At 41.4% G+C, this 20,329-nt stretch overlaps 1 protein-coding gene across 4 annotated transcripts; it reads right to left on the bottom strand.

Moving 5' to 3' along the window:
- Positions 1 to 4,929: 4,929 nt before the first annotated feature.
- Positions 4,930 to 20,105, bottom strand: LOC123824155 (V-set and transmembrane domain-containing protein 1-like). Of its 4 annotated transcripts, none has more exons than XM_045847263.1 (10): positions 19,934 to 20,105; positions 18,664 to 18,699; positions 17,394 to 17,678; positions 13,767 to 13,805; positions 8,150 to 8,242; positions 7,791 to 7,818; positions 7,542 to 7,573; positions 7,402 to 7,433; positions 5,963 to 6,040; positions 4,930 to 5,202 (listed from the first exon to the last, which is right to left on the bottom strand). In XM_045847263.1, exons 1-10 carry the CDS (start codon positions 19,965 to 19,967, stop codon positions 5,119 to 5,121), a joined length of 741 nt encoding a protein of 246 aa, XP_045703219.1. In that variant the 5' UTR covers positions 19,968 to 20,105; the 3' UTR covers positions 4,930 to 5,118. The 4 variants fall into 4 exon arrangements, with proteins under 4 accessions (XP_045703219.1, XP_045703221.1, XP_045703220.1 ...); XM_045847265.1 differs by having other exon boundaries at positions 17,394 to 17,586; positions 19,934 to 20,038; XM_045847264.1 differs by lacking the exon at positions 5,963 to 6,040.
- Positions 20,106 to 20,329: the final 224 nt, after the last annotated feature.

Genomic DNA, 20,329 nt, shown 5'->3' with positions numbered 1-20,329 from the left:
ACCTTTAAAAATAATGATAACACAAATAAATAGAGATAAGAGACAGAAGAAAAGTCTAAACAGCTTTCGAGGACAGAAGGCAGCTGTCTGAAGTGGTCTCTAGCTTGGTCTTTTCCTCAGTTTGGTTACCTGATCCTTCCTTCCTTCCTTCCTTCCTTCCTTCCTTCCTTCCTTCCTTTCTTTCTTTCTTTCTTTCTTTCTTTCTTTCTTTCTTACTCTTTGTATGTATTATCCCATGTACATATATTTCAAAACTAGGCAAAACCAACCTATAGGGTTAGAAGTTACAATAACAGTTACCTCTGCAGGGATGTAGTACCTACCTGCAAGACAGCAAGGAGGTCTTCTGGGATGCTTGGTGAGGTTTGACTTCTTAATCAGGGTGCTGGTTTCAAGGGTGTATCACCTTGTGAAAATTCATTGAACTGTTCTTTATGATTTGTACATTTTTATGTATATACATTATTCTGGATAGAGAGTTTCCTTTGGGAAAAACTTAAATCCATAAAACCATATGGTAATATTGTTTTGCAACTTGAATAGAAAAAACAACATTATGTTTTTAATATGCATCTACCTTAGTCCACTTGATCTAGTTTAGTTCAATTCCTTTTTTAAGGTAAGTTTTTCCTAACTTTGCCATTTCCAGTCAAGTATCTGAACAACTCTCATGATGGAAAGCGGGGTAGATGACATAGATGTCATATTTCAGTAAATTGAAGACACAATTTAAATGAAAAAGAGCTTTTCAATAGAGGGCACTAGGGCAATTGGTCTAAATGGGAAAATGAGATCTCTACCTCACACTGTAGACAAGAATTGATTTCAGCCTTGCCTGGGTGGCTCAGTTGGTTGTTGGTTGGAGTGTCGTCCCGTACACCAAAAGGTTGCAGGTTCAATCCCTGGTTGGGGCATATACAGAAGGCAAGCAATGGATGTTTGTTACAGTGATGTGTCTCTCTCTTCCTTTCTTTCAAATCAATAAATGTATCCTCAGGTGAGGATTAAAAAAAAGAATTCACTTCAGAAAAATTAAAGATAAAAACAATACTTCTTAAAAAAGGTTTTATTTATTTCCAGAGAGAAAGGAAAAGAGGAAGAGAGGGAGAGAAACATCAGTGCGTGGCTGACTCTTGCACACCCCTTACTGGGGGCCTGACCTGGCCTGTAACCCGGGCATGTGTCCTGACTGGGAATCAAATCCACAACCCTTTGGTTTGCAGGCTGGCACTCAATCCACTGAGCCACACTAGCCAGGGCTAAAAACAACACTTTTAAAACACATTTTAAATCTAAAATTTAGAAGAACATTATGGGAAAGTATATTTCTCATGCAAAGCTAGTTGAGACACAAAGAACTCCCTCAACGGGGGAGTGTGTGTGGGGGAAAGGTACAGAGAATAAGTAGCATAGATGGTAGGTAGAAAATAGACAAATAGATGGGGGGGCAAGAATAGTATAGGAAATGTAGAAGCTAAAGAACTTATGACACATGGACAAGAACTAAAGGGGGGAATGTAGGTGGGAGAGGGTGTACAGGGTGGAGGGGAGTGAAGGGGAGAAAATGGGACAACTGTAATAGCATAATCAATAAAATATATTAAAAAAGAACACCCTCAAATATAAATTGAAAGATGAATTATTCTGAGTAGCTAACATTAAAAGGTACAAAAACAAAGGAAATACAAGGTATTTGCAACATAAAGCTTACCCAGGAAAAGTGTGTAAATACATCCTTCAAATTAATAAGGAAGAGGCTAGCAATTCAACAGAAAAAGGAACAATAGATAGAAACCTTCGACTCACAGAAGAGGAACCCCGAATGCTCAATAAACCTCACTCACCTCAGGAAAATGCAGAAATAAAGCACCAATGAGATGTCTTTATACAGGCAGCTTAAAATGGGGTATGACTTCCCTTCTTCCTTTTTTAAAGATTTTATTTATCCACTTCTAGAGTGAGGGGAAGGGAGAGAAAAAGAGAGGGAAAGAAACATTGACATGCAAGAGAAACATCAATTGGCTGCCTCTCACATGCCCCCAACTGAGGACCTGGCCTGCAACCCAGGCATGTGCCGGGACTGGGAATCAAACCAGCTGTCCTTTGGTTCACAGGCTGGCACTCAACCCACTGAGCCACACCAGCCAGGGCTGACTTCCCTTTTTTTTATCAGCAAAAATGGAGAAGTTTAATACATTTATGCATTGACAAGGATGTGGGGGAATTGGAAACCACCTTACTTATCAATTTTCCTCTCCTAGTAGGATGAAAGGCATGGGCAGAAGGCAGATTTTACTTCTAAATACCTACCCTAGAGAGGTCACACACTTGTGAACAAAAAGCCTGGAACAAGGTGTTTATTGCAGCAATTTGCTGATGGCAAAGCACTGGAAACACCCAAAATATCTAACATTTGGAGAAAGAATGAAGAGGCACCATGGTTTGAGTTCTTTTCAAACATTCATTTTATTGACACATAATTAACATATCATAAAACCCACACTCCTAAAGTGTACAATTCAAAGTTTTTTTACTAACTCACAAGGTCATGCAACCAACAGCACTCTCTAATTTCACATTTTTCTCATTCTCCCCAAAGGAAACTCTGTACCTTTTTGCAGTCTCTCCTCATTCCCTTCCCCTGAAGCACCTGCAAGCCACCAGCCTGCATGCTGTTTCTAAGGACTTATTCATAAATGGGATGCTACAATATGCAGCTTTTTGTGTTTGACTTCTTGCACTTATAATAATAATGTTGTCAAGGTCCATATATTTTGTGGCTTATAAGAGTGCCTCATGCCTTCTTTACGGGTGTGCAATATTCCATGGTAGGGTTAACAGCTGAATTCTACACAGTAAACAGCAAGCCCAACCTGCAAAAACCACCTGGGTAAATTTCAAAAGCATGATGGGGAAGGCAATAAGAAAAGGTCCCATAATTGTAATATGAAGTATGATTGCATACATATGTATGTATCTATTTCCTCTCCATAGATTTAATTTTTAATTTTAATTTTTAATTTTTAGTTACAGTTATCACTTAATATTATTTTTTGTTATTTTCAGATGTGCAACATAGTGATTAGACTTATGAAGTGATTCCTCCTGATAATTATAATACCCACCTGGCACCACATGTAGTTGCTAGACTCTTATTGTCTATATTCCCTGTGCTGTAATTTACAAACATATGACTATTTCACAACTACCATCTGTACTTCTCAGTTTCTTCATCTTTTTCACTGAGTGCCCCAACCCCTTTTCCCTCTAGCAGCCATCAGTCTGTTCTCCATATCTAAGTCTGTTTTTGTTGTGTTTGTTCATTTATTTTGTTCTTTATTTTTAAAAGATTTTTATTTATTTATTTTTAGAGAGGGAAGGGAGGGAGAAAGAGAGGGAGAAAAACATCAATGTGTGGTTGCCTCTTGGGTGCCCCCTACTGGGGACCTGGCTCTCAACCCAGGCGAGTGCCCTGACTGGGAATCCAACCCACAACCCTTTGGTTCACAGGCTGGCACTCAATCCACTGAGCCACACCAGCCTGGGCTTATTTTGGTTCTTTAGATTTCACAGATAAGTGAAACCATATGGTATTTGTCTTTCTGTGACTTATTTCACTGAGCATAATATCCTCTAGGTGCATCCATACTCTTGCAAATGGTAAGATTTCATTCTTTTTATGGCTGAATAATATTTCTTTGGATATATGTCCCACATCTTTTATATCCACTTGTTTATTGATGAACACTTGGGTTGCTTCCATATTTTGGCTATAGTAAAGAATGCTTCACTGAATGTAGGGGTGCCTATATTCTTTCAAATAAGTGTTTCATATGTATATACATTAATAACATAAAACGGTGCCATGAGTGAACTATTAATAGATGTCTGGGTTGTGAAAGTATGAAAATGCCTAGGAATAATATGTGCAACCTTGGAAAATGTTTACTTCTGGTGAGGAGAGGGAAGAAAAAGATTGGGAAGCAAAATACTAGTGTCAAGAAAATAAGGTTGGTGTGGGTATTTCCATTCATGTTATTCGGTGACTTTCTCTTTTAAAAAGAGAAAAGTTATTCAGCATATGTTTATGCATTAAGAGTGTTTATATACAGCCCTGGCCGGGTAGCTCAGTTAATTAGAACATTTTCCTGATACGCCAAGATTGCAGGTTTGATCCTTGGTCAGGGCACATACGAGAATCAACTAATTAATGCATAAATACATGGAACAACAGATCAATGTTTCTCTCTTTCTCATTCTCCCTTCCTCTCTCTCTAAAATCAATAAGTTAAACAGTTTAAAACCATTGAGGAAATAACACAAACAGAAATATGGTGGCAGTCATGTCAGAGAGGAAACTGGTCTGGACTTGAGACTACATGGCTGCCCAACACATCATGAGAAAATTATGACACAAATACATTTAGCTGCTGGCCGGGCTGCATGCTCCATAGGGATGCTGTCATTAGCTCATCATTGAGTGTCCCATCACTTTGTGGCTCATGTTTTGTGCTCCTTTTCCAAAGCCCTGTGTCTAGGGAATGCCTCACCTGATTGCAGCCACACAGGCCTCTCTAGGGAAACCATTTTCCATTCATGGGGTGCTGTCCACAAATCCCCAAGTGAATATTATAAGTACCACCAGTCCATGTATGTAGGACATAATCTTAGCCTATGTTTTAAGTCAAACCATACTAAAGCTAGACTCCAGAATTTAGAAAAACCCATCCAGTAGTTTTTGAGAGGAGTGGAAGCAAGAAGAAAAACATTAATTTCAAAAATATTTTATTTATTATTTATTATTAGAGAGGGGGAAGGGAGGGAGAAAAAGAGGGAGAGAAACGTCACGGTGTAGTTGCCTCTCATGCGCCCCCTACTGGGGACCTGACACACAACCTAGGCATGTGTCCTGACTGGGGATCAAACCGGCCACCCTTTGATTTGCAGGTTAGCACGAAGTCCACTGAGCCACATCAGCCAGGGCAGAAAAACCTTAATTTTATTAGCATGGACGATGAGCTGAGGACACAGCGTGATGTGGGTTTCCACACATCCAGTCACTTCAGCCACCTGAATCCAAACTCTCCTCCCCAGGGGAGAAGTCCTTCCTCCAGTGGCTCATTCACAAGATCCCAGGGGCTCCTCCTCAGCCGGTGCCTCATTGTTTACATCAGCAGGGGTGTCTTCCTGGGGGTCTTCAGTCTTTCAGGAAAAGAGAGGGGTACACACCGGCATTTAGAGCTGACATGCCCAATGTGGTGGCCTTGAGCCACATCCAGTTACTTAAATTTAAATGAACTAAAATTAAATTAAATTAATTTGAATTAAACTGAATTAAATTAAATGTAAAAATACGTCCAGCGAGCAGTAATTTCAAATGTGTGGCAGCCATGTGTGACTGAGGGCTGTGGCATCGGGTGGCCCAGATGCACAACATCCTATACCGGCTGAGCCTCATGGAGAATGAGGGCTTTGACTCTAGTACTAATGAAAGGATTCTGACAACCAGTAGTACCTGGTGCTGATAAAAGTCATTGCAAAAGTGCCTTGGAGAAGAGCTACCATCCCATGAGAACACCTGTTGGCACTGTGTACTGTTATATTCTCATTTTAAACAATGTTATGGAGGTGTAATTTATAAATGAATAATGTATGATGTCCCTAGTAAATTCCCCTATGATAAGTGTACAGTTAGATGACTTTTAGTGAATTTGTACAATGATGTAGCCCACAATCTATTTTGAGGGCGTGCATCACCCACTCCCCCCAATTCCCCTGTGCCTATCTACAGGTAAACCTTGCTCTCCTGCCTCCCACCCCACCCCTCCCCCTACTCCAGCCACAAGCAACTACTTATTTGCCTTTTCTGGAGACTTTTATATAAATGGAGCAACAATATATATAGTCTTTCATTTCTGGCTCATTTCACTTAGCAAAATGTTTTTGAAGTGCACCTGCTTACCGCATGTATCAGTAGTTTCTTCCTTTTCATGGCTGAATAGTACTTCAGGGTGTGAAGGTACCATATCTTGATATTATACTGTTATAACATTATCAATAATTTATGAAATAATGACATTAATCCAGCATGTGAAATGGACCAGATTTGTTAACTTATGCTTAATTTGTGACTATGCCTTTTTTTTTAAGATTTTTAAAAATCTACTTTTAGACAGAGGGGAAGGGAGGGAGAAAAAAAGGGAGAGAAACATCAGTGTGTGGTTGCCTCTTGTGCACCCCCTACTGGGGACTTGGCCCACAACCCAGGCATGTGCCCTGACTTTGGTTCTCAGGCTGGCACTCAATGCACTGAGCCACACCAGCCTGGGCACTATGCCTCTTTTATAAATTTATTTACATCTATCTATCTACATCTATAGATATAGATTTATATCTAAATGAACACAATGTGCATGAGTATTTTTTCAACATGATAGTGAACTCCTTGAACCTTTTGGTAACCCTCTATTTGCTCTGGCGTAAAGAATGAGCTAGTGAACCTCTGTGTCCCGTGGAAAATTGTATAAATGTTATCTTATGTTGCTCTTAGATGGAATGCTAATCAATGTGGAATCACAAATCAGCAGTGTTTTAAATAGTAAAACAACTGATTGATGTAAATTGATTAACATTTATTCATTGACGTTTTCACACCATCCACCTGACATTTAAAATTTGCCAGAAACTCCAGGAAGCTTTTTATGTTTATGACCTTGCTCGATTTACACAAGCCTTTTCCATGGGGAGTTTGCTTCCCACTAGATACAGTATGAAACTCAGGGCTCAAATCACAGGGACTTCATGATTCATGTCAGACCATACTGGCGATCCATAGGAGACATTGGGAGCTGAGATTCAGCTACTTTGTCATTCAAAGGACACGGCTTTTTTGTTTGTTTGTTTGTTTGTTGAGATATAATTGACATATAGCATTATATAAGTTTAAGGTATACAACCTATTGATTTGATACATTTATATTCTGCAATTCGTGATGTTAGCTAGCACCTCCAAAGGGCATGTAATTACCTTTAATTACCTTCTGTGTGTGGTGAGAACAAGTTCGATCTATCCTCTTAGCAACTTTGAAGTTTATAATACCTACTGTGAGCTATCATGTGTCAGCTCTGCAGGACATTTATTTATGAGTTACAAGTCTGTACCCTTAAACATCACCTCCCCAGTTGCTCCGTCCCCTAGCTCCTGGTAACCACCATTCCACTTTCTTGTTTTTAGGAGTTTGGTCAAAGTGCCTGGTTTTAGACACGATATTAACTGGTCTCTTGATGGTATGAGTTGGGGTATCCATGTAACCAGACTGTGGGCTGAACTGGGAAGCAGGCAGGACCAGCCGGGTTGCTAAGACAGCTCTTGGGGGAATTCCAAGAGGTGGGAGAACTCACCGAGAGAGATTCTGTTTCCAGCTTGGGTAAATCTGCATGTGAGTGAGGGAAAAAATAAAAACAAAAAAACACTTCAGTTCTCAGTCAGCAGGAGTCCAACTGCCCTCTGTTCTCTCCTGGGTTCTTCTCTTATCACTTACCTGAAGCCTCCTGCTTGGGGAACTTGGAATGGCTTGTTCGGAGAGAGAGAGAAACACATGGTAAGTGTGGGGCATGAAGATTCTGGAGGGAAGATAAGGGCTTTGGAGAGGAGAGGAGGAAGGTCACACCTCAGACTGAGGGAGGGGCATGGTCAAGGAACAGGGTGTGGTTGGGCCTGAAAAATGGGGTCTGGGAAAATGGGGTTCCTGAAGGATGGGCTGAGACACCTGCCAAGTATATCTATGTACCTCTTGGTGGCTTCTTTATGTGATGAACCTATAAAAAAACACAGGGGGAAATTTATCAAATGAGAGAATCCTTCTCTTTATTTCTGTTCCCCTGTAGGTTTTTAAAAAAGATTTTATTTATTTGTTTTTAGAGAGAGGGGAAGGGAGGGAGAAAGGAAGAGAAACATGAATGTACAAGAGGTACATTGATCAGTTGCCCCTCACATGCCCCCAAATGGTGACCCAGCTTGAAACCTAGGAATATGCCCTGACTGGGAATTGAACCAGCAACCCTTCCATTCACAGGCTGGTGCCCAATCCACTGAGCCACACCAGCTAGGGCTCTCCTGTGGTTTTGATGGGGGTTGCTATCTACTCACCATGCTGAGTGCATCTGTAGATGAGGAATATAGAGGGAAAGAGGAGGAAGATGATGAGGCAGCTGAAGGTGGTGACAAAGATGACTCTGGTGTCTGGAAGGAAAGGAGCAGGTCAGAGAATCAGTTTGGCTTCTGGAACACGCTGATGGAATTTAGAACAGGTAAGAGGAGCCAGACAACCTGGCTTCAAAACGTGGAGCTGCCTTATTTCTCGCAGCATAAGGTCCATCCATGCTGTCACAAGTGGCAATATTTCATTCTTTTTCACGGCTGTGTAATATTCCATTGTGTAAACGTACCACAGATTTTTTAATCCACTCATCTACTGATAGGCACTTATGTTGGCCATTGTAAATAACGCTGCAGTGAACATAGGGGTTCGTGAATCTTTTTGAATTAGTGGTTTGGGTTTCTTTAGGTAAATACCCAGTAATGGAATTGCTGGGTCATGCAGAGGAAGATAAGTACCATATGATTTTTCTAATATCTGGAATCTAAAAAACAAAATAAATGAAGAAACACAATAGGAACAGACTAGTAGACACAGGGAACAGACTGGTGGTTTTTACATGGGAGGGGGCTTGGGGGTGCTGGGTGAAAAAGGGGAAGGGGTTAAGAAGTACAAATTGGCAGTTACAAAATAGTCACAGGGATGTAAAGTTCAGCACAAGGAATACAGTCAACAATGTTGTAATAACTATGTATGGTGCCAGGTGGGTACAAGACTTATTAGGGTGACAATTTGTAAGGTATATAAATGTCCAACCTACTATACTGTGCACCTGAAAGTAGTATAATATTGAATGTCAACTGTAATTGAAAAATAACATTAAAAACATTTTTTAAAGATTTTATTTATTTTTAGAAAGATGGGAAGGGAGGGAGAGAGAGAGGGAGAGAAACACCAATATGTGGTTACCTCTGGAGCACCCCCTACTGGGGACCTGGCTCTCAACCCAGGCATGTGCCCTAACTGGGAATTGAACTGCCAGCCCTTTGGTTCACAGGCCTGAGCTCAATCCACTGAGCCACACCAGCCAGAGCAAGTTTCTTTTTTCTTCTTTCTTTTTTTTTAACATGGAGCTGTCACTTCAGAGCAGGGACATCCCATTGCTTGAAGCATTTTGTTTCATCTTCTCCATTCAAAGTGAGGGCAATGACAGTAGCTACTTTACTGGACAACATTAAATGGGCCCTTATCAACCATGCCTCGCACATGGGAAATTCCCCATAGATGTTTCACTGACTGCAGGGGTATTGGTCATTTATTGTGAGCCGCTGTGTCAGGTGCTTCATGGACACTCTTTCTCACCCTGATGATACACATGCAAGATAGGTTCACTGTCCCATTTAATTCATAAGTAGGCCAAGTATCAAGGAGTCCATTGAATACCCCAAGGTCACATGGGAAGGACAGACTTGGATTCTGCTGTGTCTAACCCATCAGGCCAGTCAGCCACAAGGTCAGGGGGGCCACTGGGTGCCCAAGTTGGAGAGATGTGATATTCTGAACCTTTCCCAGGGAACTGATGATCTGGGGAGATAACATGTACCCCGCCAGCTGTAATGCCGCAGAGGTAGTGGCAGGTCCAATCACAGGGGGATGAAAACCCACACTGTCCCCGAGCTCAGGAATCATCATCTTTGTGGTATATGTACAACATGAACTACAACCTGAACAACAAGGACAGCCTGCCATTTGCAACAACATGGAGGACATTATGCTAAATAAAAAAAGTCAAAGACAAATACTGCATGGTATTACTTATATATGGAATCTAAATACTACTACTACTACTACTACTACTACTAAGACTAATGATAATAATAAAAGCCATAGAAGTAGAGAGTAGAATGGTTGTTGCCAGGAGCTGAGGGGTGGGGGAAATGAGAGGTGGTAAAAAAGATACCGGTGTGGCTCAGTTGGTTGGAGCATCACCCCATATATCAAAAGGACTTGGGTTCAATTTCCAGTGAGGGCATATACCTAGGTTGCAGGTTTGGTCCCCACTGGAGGCATATATAGGAGGCAACCAATCAATGTTTCTCTCTCCATTGATGTCTCTCCCCCAACCCCACTGCCTTCCTCTCTCTCTAAAATCAATAAGTGTACCCTTGGGTGAGGGTTTAAAAAGTTTAAAAATTTGCTAAGACAGTAGGTCTTAAACATTCTCATTAAAGAAAAAGGGAAGAGGTAAGTATGAGGTGAGGGATGTGTTCATTAACTCAGTGGGGGGAAGCCTTCCAAGATGTATACTTATATCCGATCATCATATTAAATATCTCCCCGTTTTACCCAGCAGTTATAGCTCAGTGAAGCTGAAGATAACATAACATAACATGAAAAGTGAGGTAATGGCTTGAGCCCCCATTGTAGAATCTGCCTCACTGTGCAGGATAATGAAGCCATGAGAATGGTGGCTTTCTCACCTAGCATCCCACCCATACCCAGGTCCCTCTGTACCAGGTGCTGCAAGTGCTCCCACACCCAGGTTCCCCCAGACCTTAGCCATTTAAAAAAAAGTATTTATTTATTTATTTTTAGAGACAGGGGAAGGGAGAAAGAAAGAAAGGGAGGGAAACATCGATGTGTGATTGCCTTTCACGTGCCCCCTACTGGGGACCTGGCCCACAACCCAGGCATGTGCCCTGACTGGGAATCAACCTGGCAAGCCTTTGGTTCACAGGCTGGCACTCAGTCCACCGAGCCACACCAGCCAGGGCAAAATTGTTGCCATTTCTATGCACTCTCGATCCTGCCTTCTTCCTCTTTCCTATGTGAGACCTTGTATCTGGAAGGATCCCAAGTGCCTTGGAATTTATGGGCCTCAGGGTCACCCCTTTACCATGACTGTTATTTGTGGAGATGTGAATGCCCTAGCTCCCTGGCCTCCCGTATTTGTCCACTTTTCTGTCACCTGTGCTTCCCCACAGGATTGAGTGGAGAGCCTGGAATATTCCACTGTTTTTTAGTCTCTTTTCCTTGAAGTCCTTCTTCCCCACTCCCCTACAATGTCATTTTTTCACTAATATTTGAGAGTCTGCTTCTGGTGGCATCGGATCCAAGAGACCCTCAGAAGCAACAATTCTATCAAGGCATCTGCATGGACATATGAACACAGGGCAGGAACAGTTGTTCCCGGACCCTTGATGGAAGCAGAGAAACATCAGTCCTGCTTTAAGCATTTACTTCTCTCTCTGTCCAGCCTACAGCTTTTCCTCACATAGCGATTCACTGGAAATGAGAAGTAAGTTCTTGCAAAATTCTCTTCCTGTGGCCCCATAACCTGATGAACTGGGTTCACCCTGAGATGTTTACATATCCTTGTAAAATTTCACATGCCTGTTCGCAAGTAGCCAAAATAAATTACAGAGAATATATGATATTCATCTGAAGGAGTCTCCCTAGGCAATGGGATACAGCTTAACACAGGCATCAGAAAGCAAGCCTGCCCTTGAGTCAAAGTTAGGTGGTAAAATTCACTATTGGTCTACACAGAACGGGAGGGTAGGGTCCCTTCCGGGCAGTTTGGGGCATGCACATACAGGGTGCAGACACCTTATCTGTGCTTAAAGATTCGTTATTCTGTTTAGAATTGTGGTGGCATCAGTGTGAACTCAGAAAGTACATTTTAAGAAATGATATGCACACCCACTTGGATGGCTATAATAAAATGAAAGGAAATTAACAAGAGTTGGCAAGGATGTGGAGATATTGGAACCCACATATATGGCTGGTGGGAAGGTAAAATCATGCAGCCACATTGGAAAACTGTCTGGCAGGTCCTCAAAAAGTTAAACATAGAGTTACCATATGTCCCAGCAAGTCTACTTGTAGGTAGAACCCGGTTGAAAGCAAGAACTCAGTCACTTATACATCCCTGTTCACAGGAGCATTCTTCAGAGTAGCCAGAAAGTACTAACAACCCAAATGTCCATCAGTGAATGAACGGAGAAATAAGAGATGGTCTATCCACACAATGGAATATTATTCAGCCATGAAAAGGAACAAAGCCCTGACACCTGCTACAACATGGGTGAACCTTGAAAACAGGATGCTGAGTGAAAGGAGCCAGACACAAAAGACCACAGGTCGTGTGATTCCACTGATAGGAAATATCCAGAATAAGCACATCCATGGTTTGCAGAGCCTGGTGGGAGAGGATAATGAGGACTGACTGCTTAGTGGGTACAAGATTTCATTTTGGGAGTTGTATTAGTGGCAAAGGTTGCACAGCCTTGCAAACTGTACACTTTAAAAGGGTGCAGTTATGGAATGTGGATTATATATCAATAGAAATGAAAGAAAATAAGTTCCACATGAGCTAAAAATATAAAAGCTTTTCTACCTCTTCCCTCTCACACATTGCGGGACTTCCCACCTCATCTCTGATACTTCCATGCTCCTCCATTCTATCAGATTTCAGATCTGTCCAAGGAAACATTCCTGGCGATTATGTTCCTACAGCTGGAGTAGCAACCATGTCCCAAACCAGCTGATACGGAAAAAGAACATTTTCAAAGGTTAATACTTATTTTGCAAAGACACCTCAGAGGATATCTTCTATGAAAAAATGAATTAGCCCTGGCCAGATAGCTCAGTTGGTTAGAGCATTGTCCCCATGTGCCGGGTTGTGGGTTTGATCCCTGCTCGGGGCACATGCAAGAACCAGCCATTGAATGTATAATGGTTGCAAATGGAATGCAAATGGGTGGGGCATCAGGTTGATGTTTCTCTCTTTATTTCTCTTTAAAAAAAAATCAATCAATAAAACATTCATTGAAAAAAACAAATTATACCAGCATAGACTTTAGTGACAACATTTTAAAAAAGATTTTTAAAATTTATTTTTAGAGGGGAAGGGAAGGAGAAAGAGAGAAACATCAATGTGTGGTTGTCTCTTGTGTGCCCCCTGCTGGGGACCTGGCCTGCAACCCAGGCATGTACCCTGACTGGGAATCGAACCAGTGACCCTTTGGTTCCCATGCCTGTGCTCAATTCACTGAGCTACACCATCCAGGGCTCCAGTGACAACCCTTAACAATCTTGGCTCCTTGGAGTCCATGGCAGGGAGGCTATGAGTTGCTGAAAGAAAGAATAAGTAAGCATCTAGATGTTGTTAAAGTTTGGTTGAGTTCCTGTTTCAGTCTAAAGCTATCAAAAGCCCTAAATTTTTAGAAGAATCTCTGAGGACAGAGCCTTAGTCAACTCTTCATGGAAAAGCAACATCAGAGTAAAAGAATTTGATAGTCACCTATTTTTGAGAACTTTGAAGCTTTACCAAGTCCTTGATCACACATATCCCCAAAGTAACCTGAATGCTACGGGTCCCAGTCCCCTTCCCCAAGCCGGTCACACAAACTCACCCCCATGCTTCACATAACTCTAACATAGTTTTTCGTTATGCAAGATGTCAGACAATGCACCTCAGGATGTTTTTACCCACCAGGATTTACAGGAGTGGCTTAGAGGCCATCTCCCCCAAAAGGCAGTGGTTCCTCCCAAGGCATTGAGAAAGTGGGCATTAAGATTCTTCCCGTGCCTTTTAATCCAAAGGGATCCCCTGCCTCAAGGTGGATACAATTGGTTAAAACATCTCTTCTCTAATTATCTTACCTGTTTTTACTGAGGAAGCTCCAGATCCATCACGGGTATCTAGAAAACAGGATGCAAGATAAGTAGTCAGTCCTGACTGCTGTGGCTCAGTGGGTTGGACATCGTACTGCAAACCAAAAATTTCACTGGCTTGATTCCCAGCCAGGGCAAATGCCTGGGTTGTGGGCCAGGTTCCTGGTTGGCAGTATTGGGAGAGGCAACTGATCGATGTTTCTCTCCCTCTCTTTCTCCCTCCTTTCCCCTCTCTCTAAAAATATATCCATATTGCTTCTTAGTCCCTTCACCTCTTTCACCCAGGAACACTATCATTTTGCAAATATTTTTTTTTCCCATTTGGTAGGTTGCTCTTTCATTTTGTTGATGGTTTCCTTTGCTGTGTGCATGCTTTTTAGTTTGATGTAGTCCTGCTTATTTTTTTGTTTCTTGTGCTTTAATGTTATATCTAAAACATTGTTACCAAGATCAATGTCAAAGGGATTTTCCCCTATGTTTTCTTCTAGGAGTTTTATGGTTTGGAAGTCTTATGTTTAAATTTTTAATCCATTTAGAGTTCATTTTTGTGACTGGTGTAAGATAGGGGACCAAATTCATTTTTCTGTATGTGGTTATCCAGTTTTCCTAACACCATTTGTTGAAGGGACTATCCTTTTTCCATTGAGCATTTATGGCACCCTTCTCTGATATTAGCTGATTGTACATGCAAGGGTTTATTTCTGGGTTCTCTATTCTGTTCCATTGATCTATATGTCTGTTTTTATGCTATTACCATGCTGGTTTGATTACTACAGCCTTGTAGTATAATTTAAGATCATGAAGTATGATACCTCCAATTTTGTTCTTCTTTCTCAGGATGCTTTGGCTATTCAGGGTGTTCTATCTGTTTCATACACATTTTAGGATTGTTTGTTTTATTTCTGTGAAAAATATCATTGGCATTCTGATAGAGATTGCACTGAATCTATAGATGACTTGGGTAATATAGACATTTTAACAATATTAATTCTTCTGATTCATGAGCATGGGATAGCTTTCCATTTCTTTGTGTCTTCAATGTCTTTCATAATTCTTGTAGTTTTCAGTGTAGAGATATTTCACCTCCTTGGTTAAATTTATTTCTAAGTATCTTATTGTTTTTCATGCTATTGTGACTGGGATTGTTTTCTTTAATTCTTTTTCAGATATTTTGTAGTTAGTGTATAGGAATGAAACTGATTTCTGTATGCCAATTTTATATCTACCAATTTTGCTGAATTTGATGATTAGTTTGAACAGTTTTTGCTTGAGTCTTTAGGATTTTCTATATATAAGAGCATATCATTACTAAGTAAAGACAAATCTGCTTTTGTTGTAATTTGTAATCAGCAATAGGCTTCATAGATTATATACTTATAACTGAGATGACTTCCAAGACTAAAGAAAATTGTACTGAAAAGTATTAAGATGCAAAGGTAACACAGTAGATGTAGAAAATAAAGGAAATTATGAAGAAGTACCATCCTAGGATTTAAATATATTATAAAAGGCAATAAATCTGAATTATAATAGTGGCCCTTGGAGAAATCACTTAATTCAATGGCTAACTATTAGTTTACTTCTTTAAAATATTTATAACATTACCCACTTTGGGCAACTATTTAACTTGTTCCTTTCCAGTTCGGGTTCCTTTTATTTCTTTGACTTGCCTGATTGCTCTGGCTAGCATTTCTAGTACCATGTTGAATAGGAATGGTGAGACTGGGCACCTGATCTAAGAGGAAAAGATTTCAACCTTTTATCATTATGATGTTAGCTGTTAGCTTGTTGTATAGGGTCTTTCTGCTATTGAGGCATGTCCCCTCTACACCCACTTTGTTGAGAGTTTTTACCTCAAAGAGATGTATTTTGTTCAATGCTTTGTCTGCATCTGTTGAAATGATATGATTTTTCTTCTTTATCTTACAAACATGGTTATCACAGTTATTGTTTTACGTATGTCGACCCATCCTTGAATCTCAGGGATAAATTCCACTTGATCATGGTGTATGATCCTTTTAATGTGCTGGTGAATTCAGTTGCTAACATTGTGTTGAGAATTCTTGCATCTATAGTCATTGGAGATATTGATCTGTAGTTTACTTTTCCTTGTAGTGTCCTCATCCAGCTTTATTATCAGGGTAAAATGAGTGTGGTAGTGTTTCCTCCTTTTCAGTTTTTGTTCAAAAAGTTTGAGTAAGATTGGCATTGTTTCTTCTTTAAATGTTTGGTGGAATTCACCGGTGAAAACATGTGATCTTAGGCTTTTTTGTTGTGGTGGTGGTTGGGAGGGAGGTTTTGTGTTTTTCTTTTCCTTACTGATTCATTCTTTTCACCCATTACTTTCTGTTCAGATTTTCTGTTTATTCATGACTCAGTCTTGGTTTGTAGACTCACACAAAGGCTTTCTCACTGATAGGTGTTGTCCAAGTCCATCAGGTACTTCCAGACCACAGCCAAGAGGGGCTGGAACCAGCACACTGTCTCCTGCAGGTTCCACAGCTGGTACTGAGGTCCGTCTGCCTATGACCTGATGCACAGGTAGGTGAGACTCCTCCCAGGTCCCTTGGCATATGGTGCTGGATCTCATGATTCCCACAAAGACACTTTTGTTTGTAGATGGATGCTGAATTTTTGTTGTTGAAGGGAGGAACAAAAACAAAGGACTTTTTATGCCACCATGATGCTCAGTTAGGTTTTGTATTACTTTCTCAGTTTGTAATGGTTCTGGATTCCCATTTTCAGCAGAGCAATAATGATACACTCAGTTCTCTTGTATGGAACCAGACATCAGAGTGTCATACTGTGACCTGGAGTCATCCCCACTTTGCACTGACTGACAGGGGAGGTTTTAGGAGTGATCCTGAATAGAACAAGGCAGTCTGGATGAAGGGAAGGACCAGGGCTTCCCATTTATCCTTGTACTGAGGACACGCTCACCCATCTCTCTGTATTAACCATGGCTTTATTTTCTACATCAGATGCTTTAACATTTGAGAACCTTGATGACTTCAGAGGGATTCCCCTCTCAGGGTTAGCAATTCCTAGAGACAGGCAACGTCTCTCTCTGGAGCACACCTCTCAAATGCAAACCAACCAATCTGGAGCCCACACTTCCAATGACCTCCTTCATTGGTTTCTCACACTCAGGGCCATTATTTCCCTGCCCTCATCACCCCAGGGTCAGGTCCCAGATAACCTGGGCAGCCTCTGTGCCCCAATCCTAAGCCTGTTGATTCTCACAGAAACAAGTATAAAGGCTCATTCCCTCTGGCTGCTTCCTGGCCCTGGTGCTTCCCCATGTGGCTCTACATGACACAGTGTGACCCCACCTCTCAGAAACTACCAAACTATCTCTTCAGTGACAGCTGTCTCTTGATCCTATGGCCTTGCTGCCCCTCAAATTTTCTATCAATACCTCTATTCTAAAACACTGTCACCCATCCACATTATTGAGACCCTCTCAGAAGCCCTGATGAGAGTCTTGTTCTCATGTCTCCATTTCCCTACACTGGATGTGTCACATCTGTCTTTTTGTTTCCTGCATTCCTTTTTTCTCTGCCAGGTCCTATCACAGGACAAGGAATATGTGCACCAAGGAGGAAACCTGCTTACCTGTGACCACAAGCTGCAGGGGTTCACTCTTCTCGGACCACTCGTGGGAGCCCATTGTCTTATAGGCACAAAAGTATATGCCAGCAGTTTTAGGCTCCAGGTCCACAAGGAGGAATTGAGCATCATATCCTGCTGAGCTCTGCTCCTGCTTGTACCCAGGGTCCTGCAACTTCCCCAGCATGACCGTCACATTCTGGAAGTGACAGTGGCACTTCAGGGTCACATTAGCACTGTGCTTAACCACCGGTCCCGGCAAGGCATTAAGGGAGGGTTTGGGAAGTTTCTCTGGAAAGAATTCAGAATTAGTTGGACTCTTTACCTTTTCTTAAACATTTTTCTTTTCTTTTCTTTTTAATCCTAACCTGAGAATATGTTTATTGATTTTACAGAGAAAGGAAGGGGGGGGGGTGAGAGAGAGAGAGAGAGAGAGAGAGAGAGAGAGAGAGAGGAAGGTCAATATGAGGGAGAAACATCAATCGGTTGCCTCCTGTTTGTACCCCAAGTGGGGATCAAACCTGCAACCTAGGCATGTGCTCTGACCAGGAATCAAACCTGTAACCTTGGTGTACTGGACGATGCTCCAACTAACTAAGCTACCTGACTAGGGCTAAAATTTTATTTTCCAATTGCAGTTTACATTCAATATTTTATATTAGTTTCAGGTGTACAGCATGTGGTTAGGTGATCATATCCTTTACTTGACCCTTTATCTTAATGTCCACAAACACTCTCCTAGAATTCAGAGAATTAAAGGTAAAAGGTCATATGACTCAGCCATTAAAAAAAAATGAAGTCTTGCCATTTGCAGCAATGTGGATGGATCTAGAGGTTATTATGCTAAGTGAAATTATGTGAGGCAAGGAAAGACAAATACTATGTGATTTCACTTATATGTGGAATCTAAAAACAAAATAAATGAACAAACAAAACAGAAACAAACTTGGAGATACAGCAAACAGACTGAAAGCTGTCAGAGGAGGGGGTGAAAAGATTATGAAATACAAATTGGCAGCTATAAAAAAGCCACAGGGATGTAAAGTATGCACAGGGAATATAGTCACTAATATTGTAATAACTATGTATGGTTCCAGGTGGGTACTGGATTCATTGGGGGATCAATTTGTAAGTAAGGTAAATAGATATTTAATGACTATATTGTACGCTTAAAACTAATGTAATATTATATGTCAACTGTAATTGAAAATAATTTTTTTTAAAAAGTCACAAAACTTGGGGTGACAAAACACAGTTTATGTGGAAGACAACTCACCATTCTTGTGTTCACCTTCAAAGCCCAGACAGAGCCCTGGAAGAGAAAGTCTCATGACAGATAAGTGATGTGCTTGTCTTTTAGTAGCAATGAGGCAGAGAACGCATGACCAATTTGTTCAAGATCTGCTGTGTTCCATGCAGGTATTTCCCTGGGTTTATTCTTTACCTTTTACTTTTGTCCCATTGTTTGTCCTTCAGAAGTTATGTTAATGGAGAGCCTTCCACAACCCTTCCTGATTTATTGTGTTGGTAAATGTAACTAAGCTTTTAAGATTAGTCAATCCTTTTGCTGTCTATAAGTTGAACATTCACCTCCATTTTTCTCTCATATTTTCTTGGATTGCCATATTTATCCTTACCACTTCCATGATAAATAGTTATTTTACTGTAGAGTGTTGGGAGGGGGGGTTCTTCCTCAATCAAATGGAAAGAGTTTGTGGGGCAGGAAATGCATATGGGAGACTGAGGTCAGTCTGTGACTGCTCCTAGTTGTCTGCCCTGCAGCTGGAGGTCACAGGTATGTTCACAATAGCCTAAAGTTCAAGTGTATGTGTGGGAGGAGCATTACCCCAAAGGGAACAGCTGTGCCCAAAGGAGGAAGGAACTGAAGCAGATAAGTCCTGATATCCCCTCCACACACCCCACTCACAGAGGAGGAGCTGCGGGCTGAGGGAGGTGGAGCTGTTGGTTCAAAGTCGAGAGAGCTCCTGTGAGCCCAACCCAAGATTATAATTCAGGTGTTTTGTTTTATTTTGTTTTGTTTTGTTTAACTGGCTGAGGGCTGCTTGATTGCATTATGTTTGAGTTGAAGACAGTTAAAATGAGGCTGAGGATAGGGCTGGTCAGAAAATTTTCTTCTTAGCTGCCATCCCCAGTCATTGTTCTTCTTGGTATTCCTGGTTTGTACCCAAACCCATAGCCTTTCACACTCTGTAGACCCTGCCCTCCTATACGCCAATGCAACATTCATGCCAAGACTGTGGTGTTTGGAGGATAGATTTGAAGATCCCATCTGAGCTCTGAATGTCTCAGCTGAGTAAACTGCGGATGTTACCACAGGCTCTGAACCTTAGGTTCCTCATCTTTTTGTGTGAACATCAGAATGAAGACATGAGCATATCAGAGCCCATAAAATTCTGACAGGGGCCATGTATCCAATACACAGATGTTATTGTTTCTGTACTTGCCATGTTTCCCACAATAGCCCCCACTCCACCGTGAATTTTCTCATCTATCCAAGCCCATCCCTCCCAGTCCTGGAGACTCACCGAGGCAAAGCAAGGACAGGAATCCGGTGATCATTGTGTCACTTCCACCCAGACAAAGATCTCGTCTTCAGTTTTACAGTTAAAGAAGGAGGACTGGGGTGATGGAAGCTCTCCAACTGCCCACTTTGTCCCCAGGATGTGTGGGGAGACGTTTCACTCTGACACTCTGGTTCTCCACACCACCTGGCACACAGTTTCCTTCTTGCAATCAACTCAGGAAACCAGAAGCCATCAATGACAACATCTTCCCCATAATCCAGTGTGTGTGGCTATGGCTCCACCCACCCAAGACCTCATCTCATCTGAATTTGTGCCCAAGACATGTCCTTTCTCTTTTTATTTTTATTCATTGATTTTTAGAGAGATGGGGGAAGAGAGCAAGGGAGAGGGAGGGAG

Source organism: Phyllostomus hastatus, unplaced genomic scaffold, assembly GCF_019186645.2.
Source record: "Phyllostomus hastatus isolate PE091 unplaced genomic scaffold, TTU_PhHast_1.1 phas_contig_549, whole genome shotgun sequence".
Classification (NCBI taxonomy): Eukaryota; Metazoa; Chordata; class Mammalia; order Chiroptera; family Phyllostomidae; genus Phyllostomus; species Phyllostomus hastatus.
This window is presented reverse-complemented; position numbering and strand designations above follow the sequence as displayed.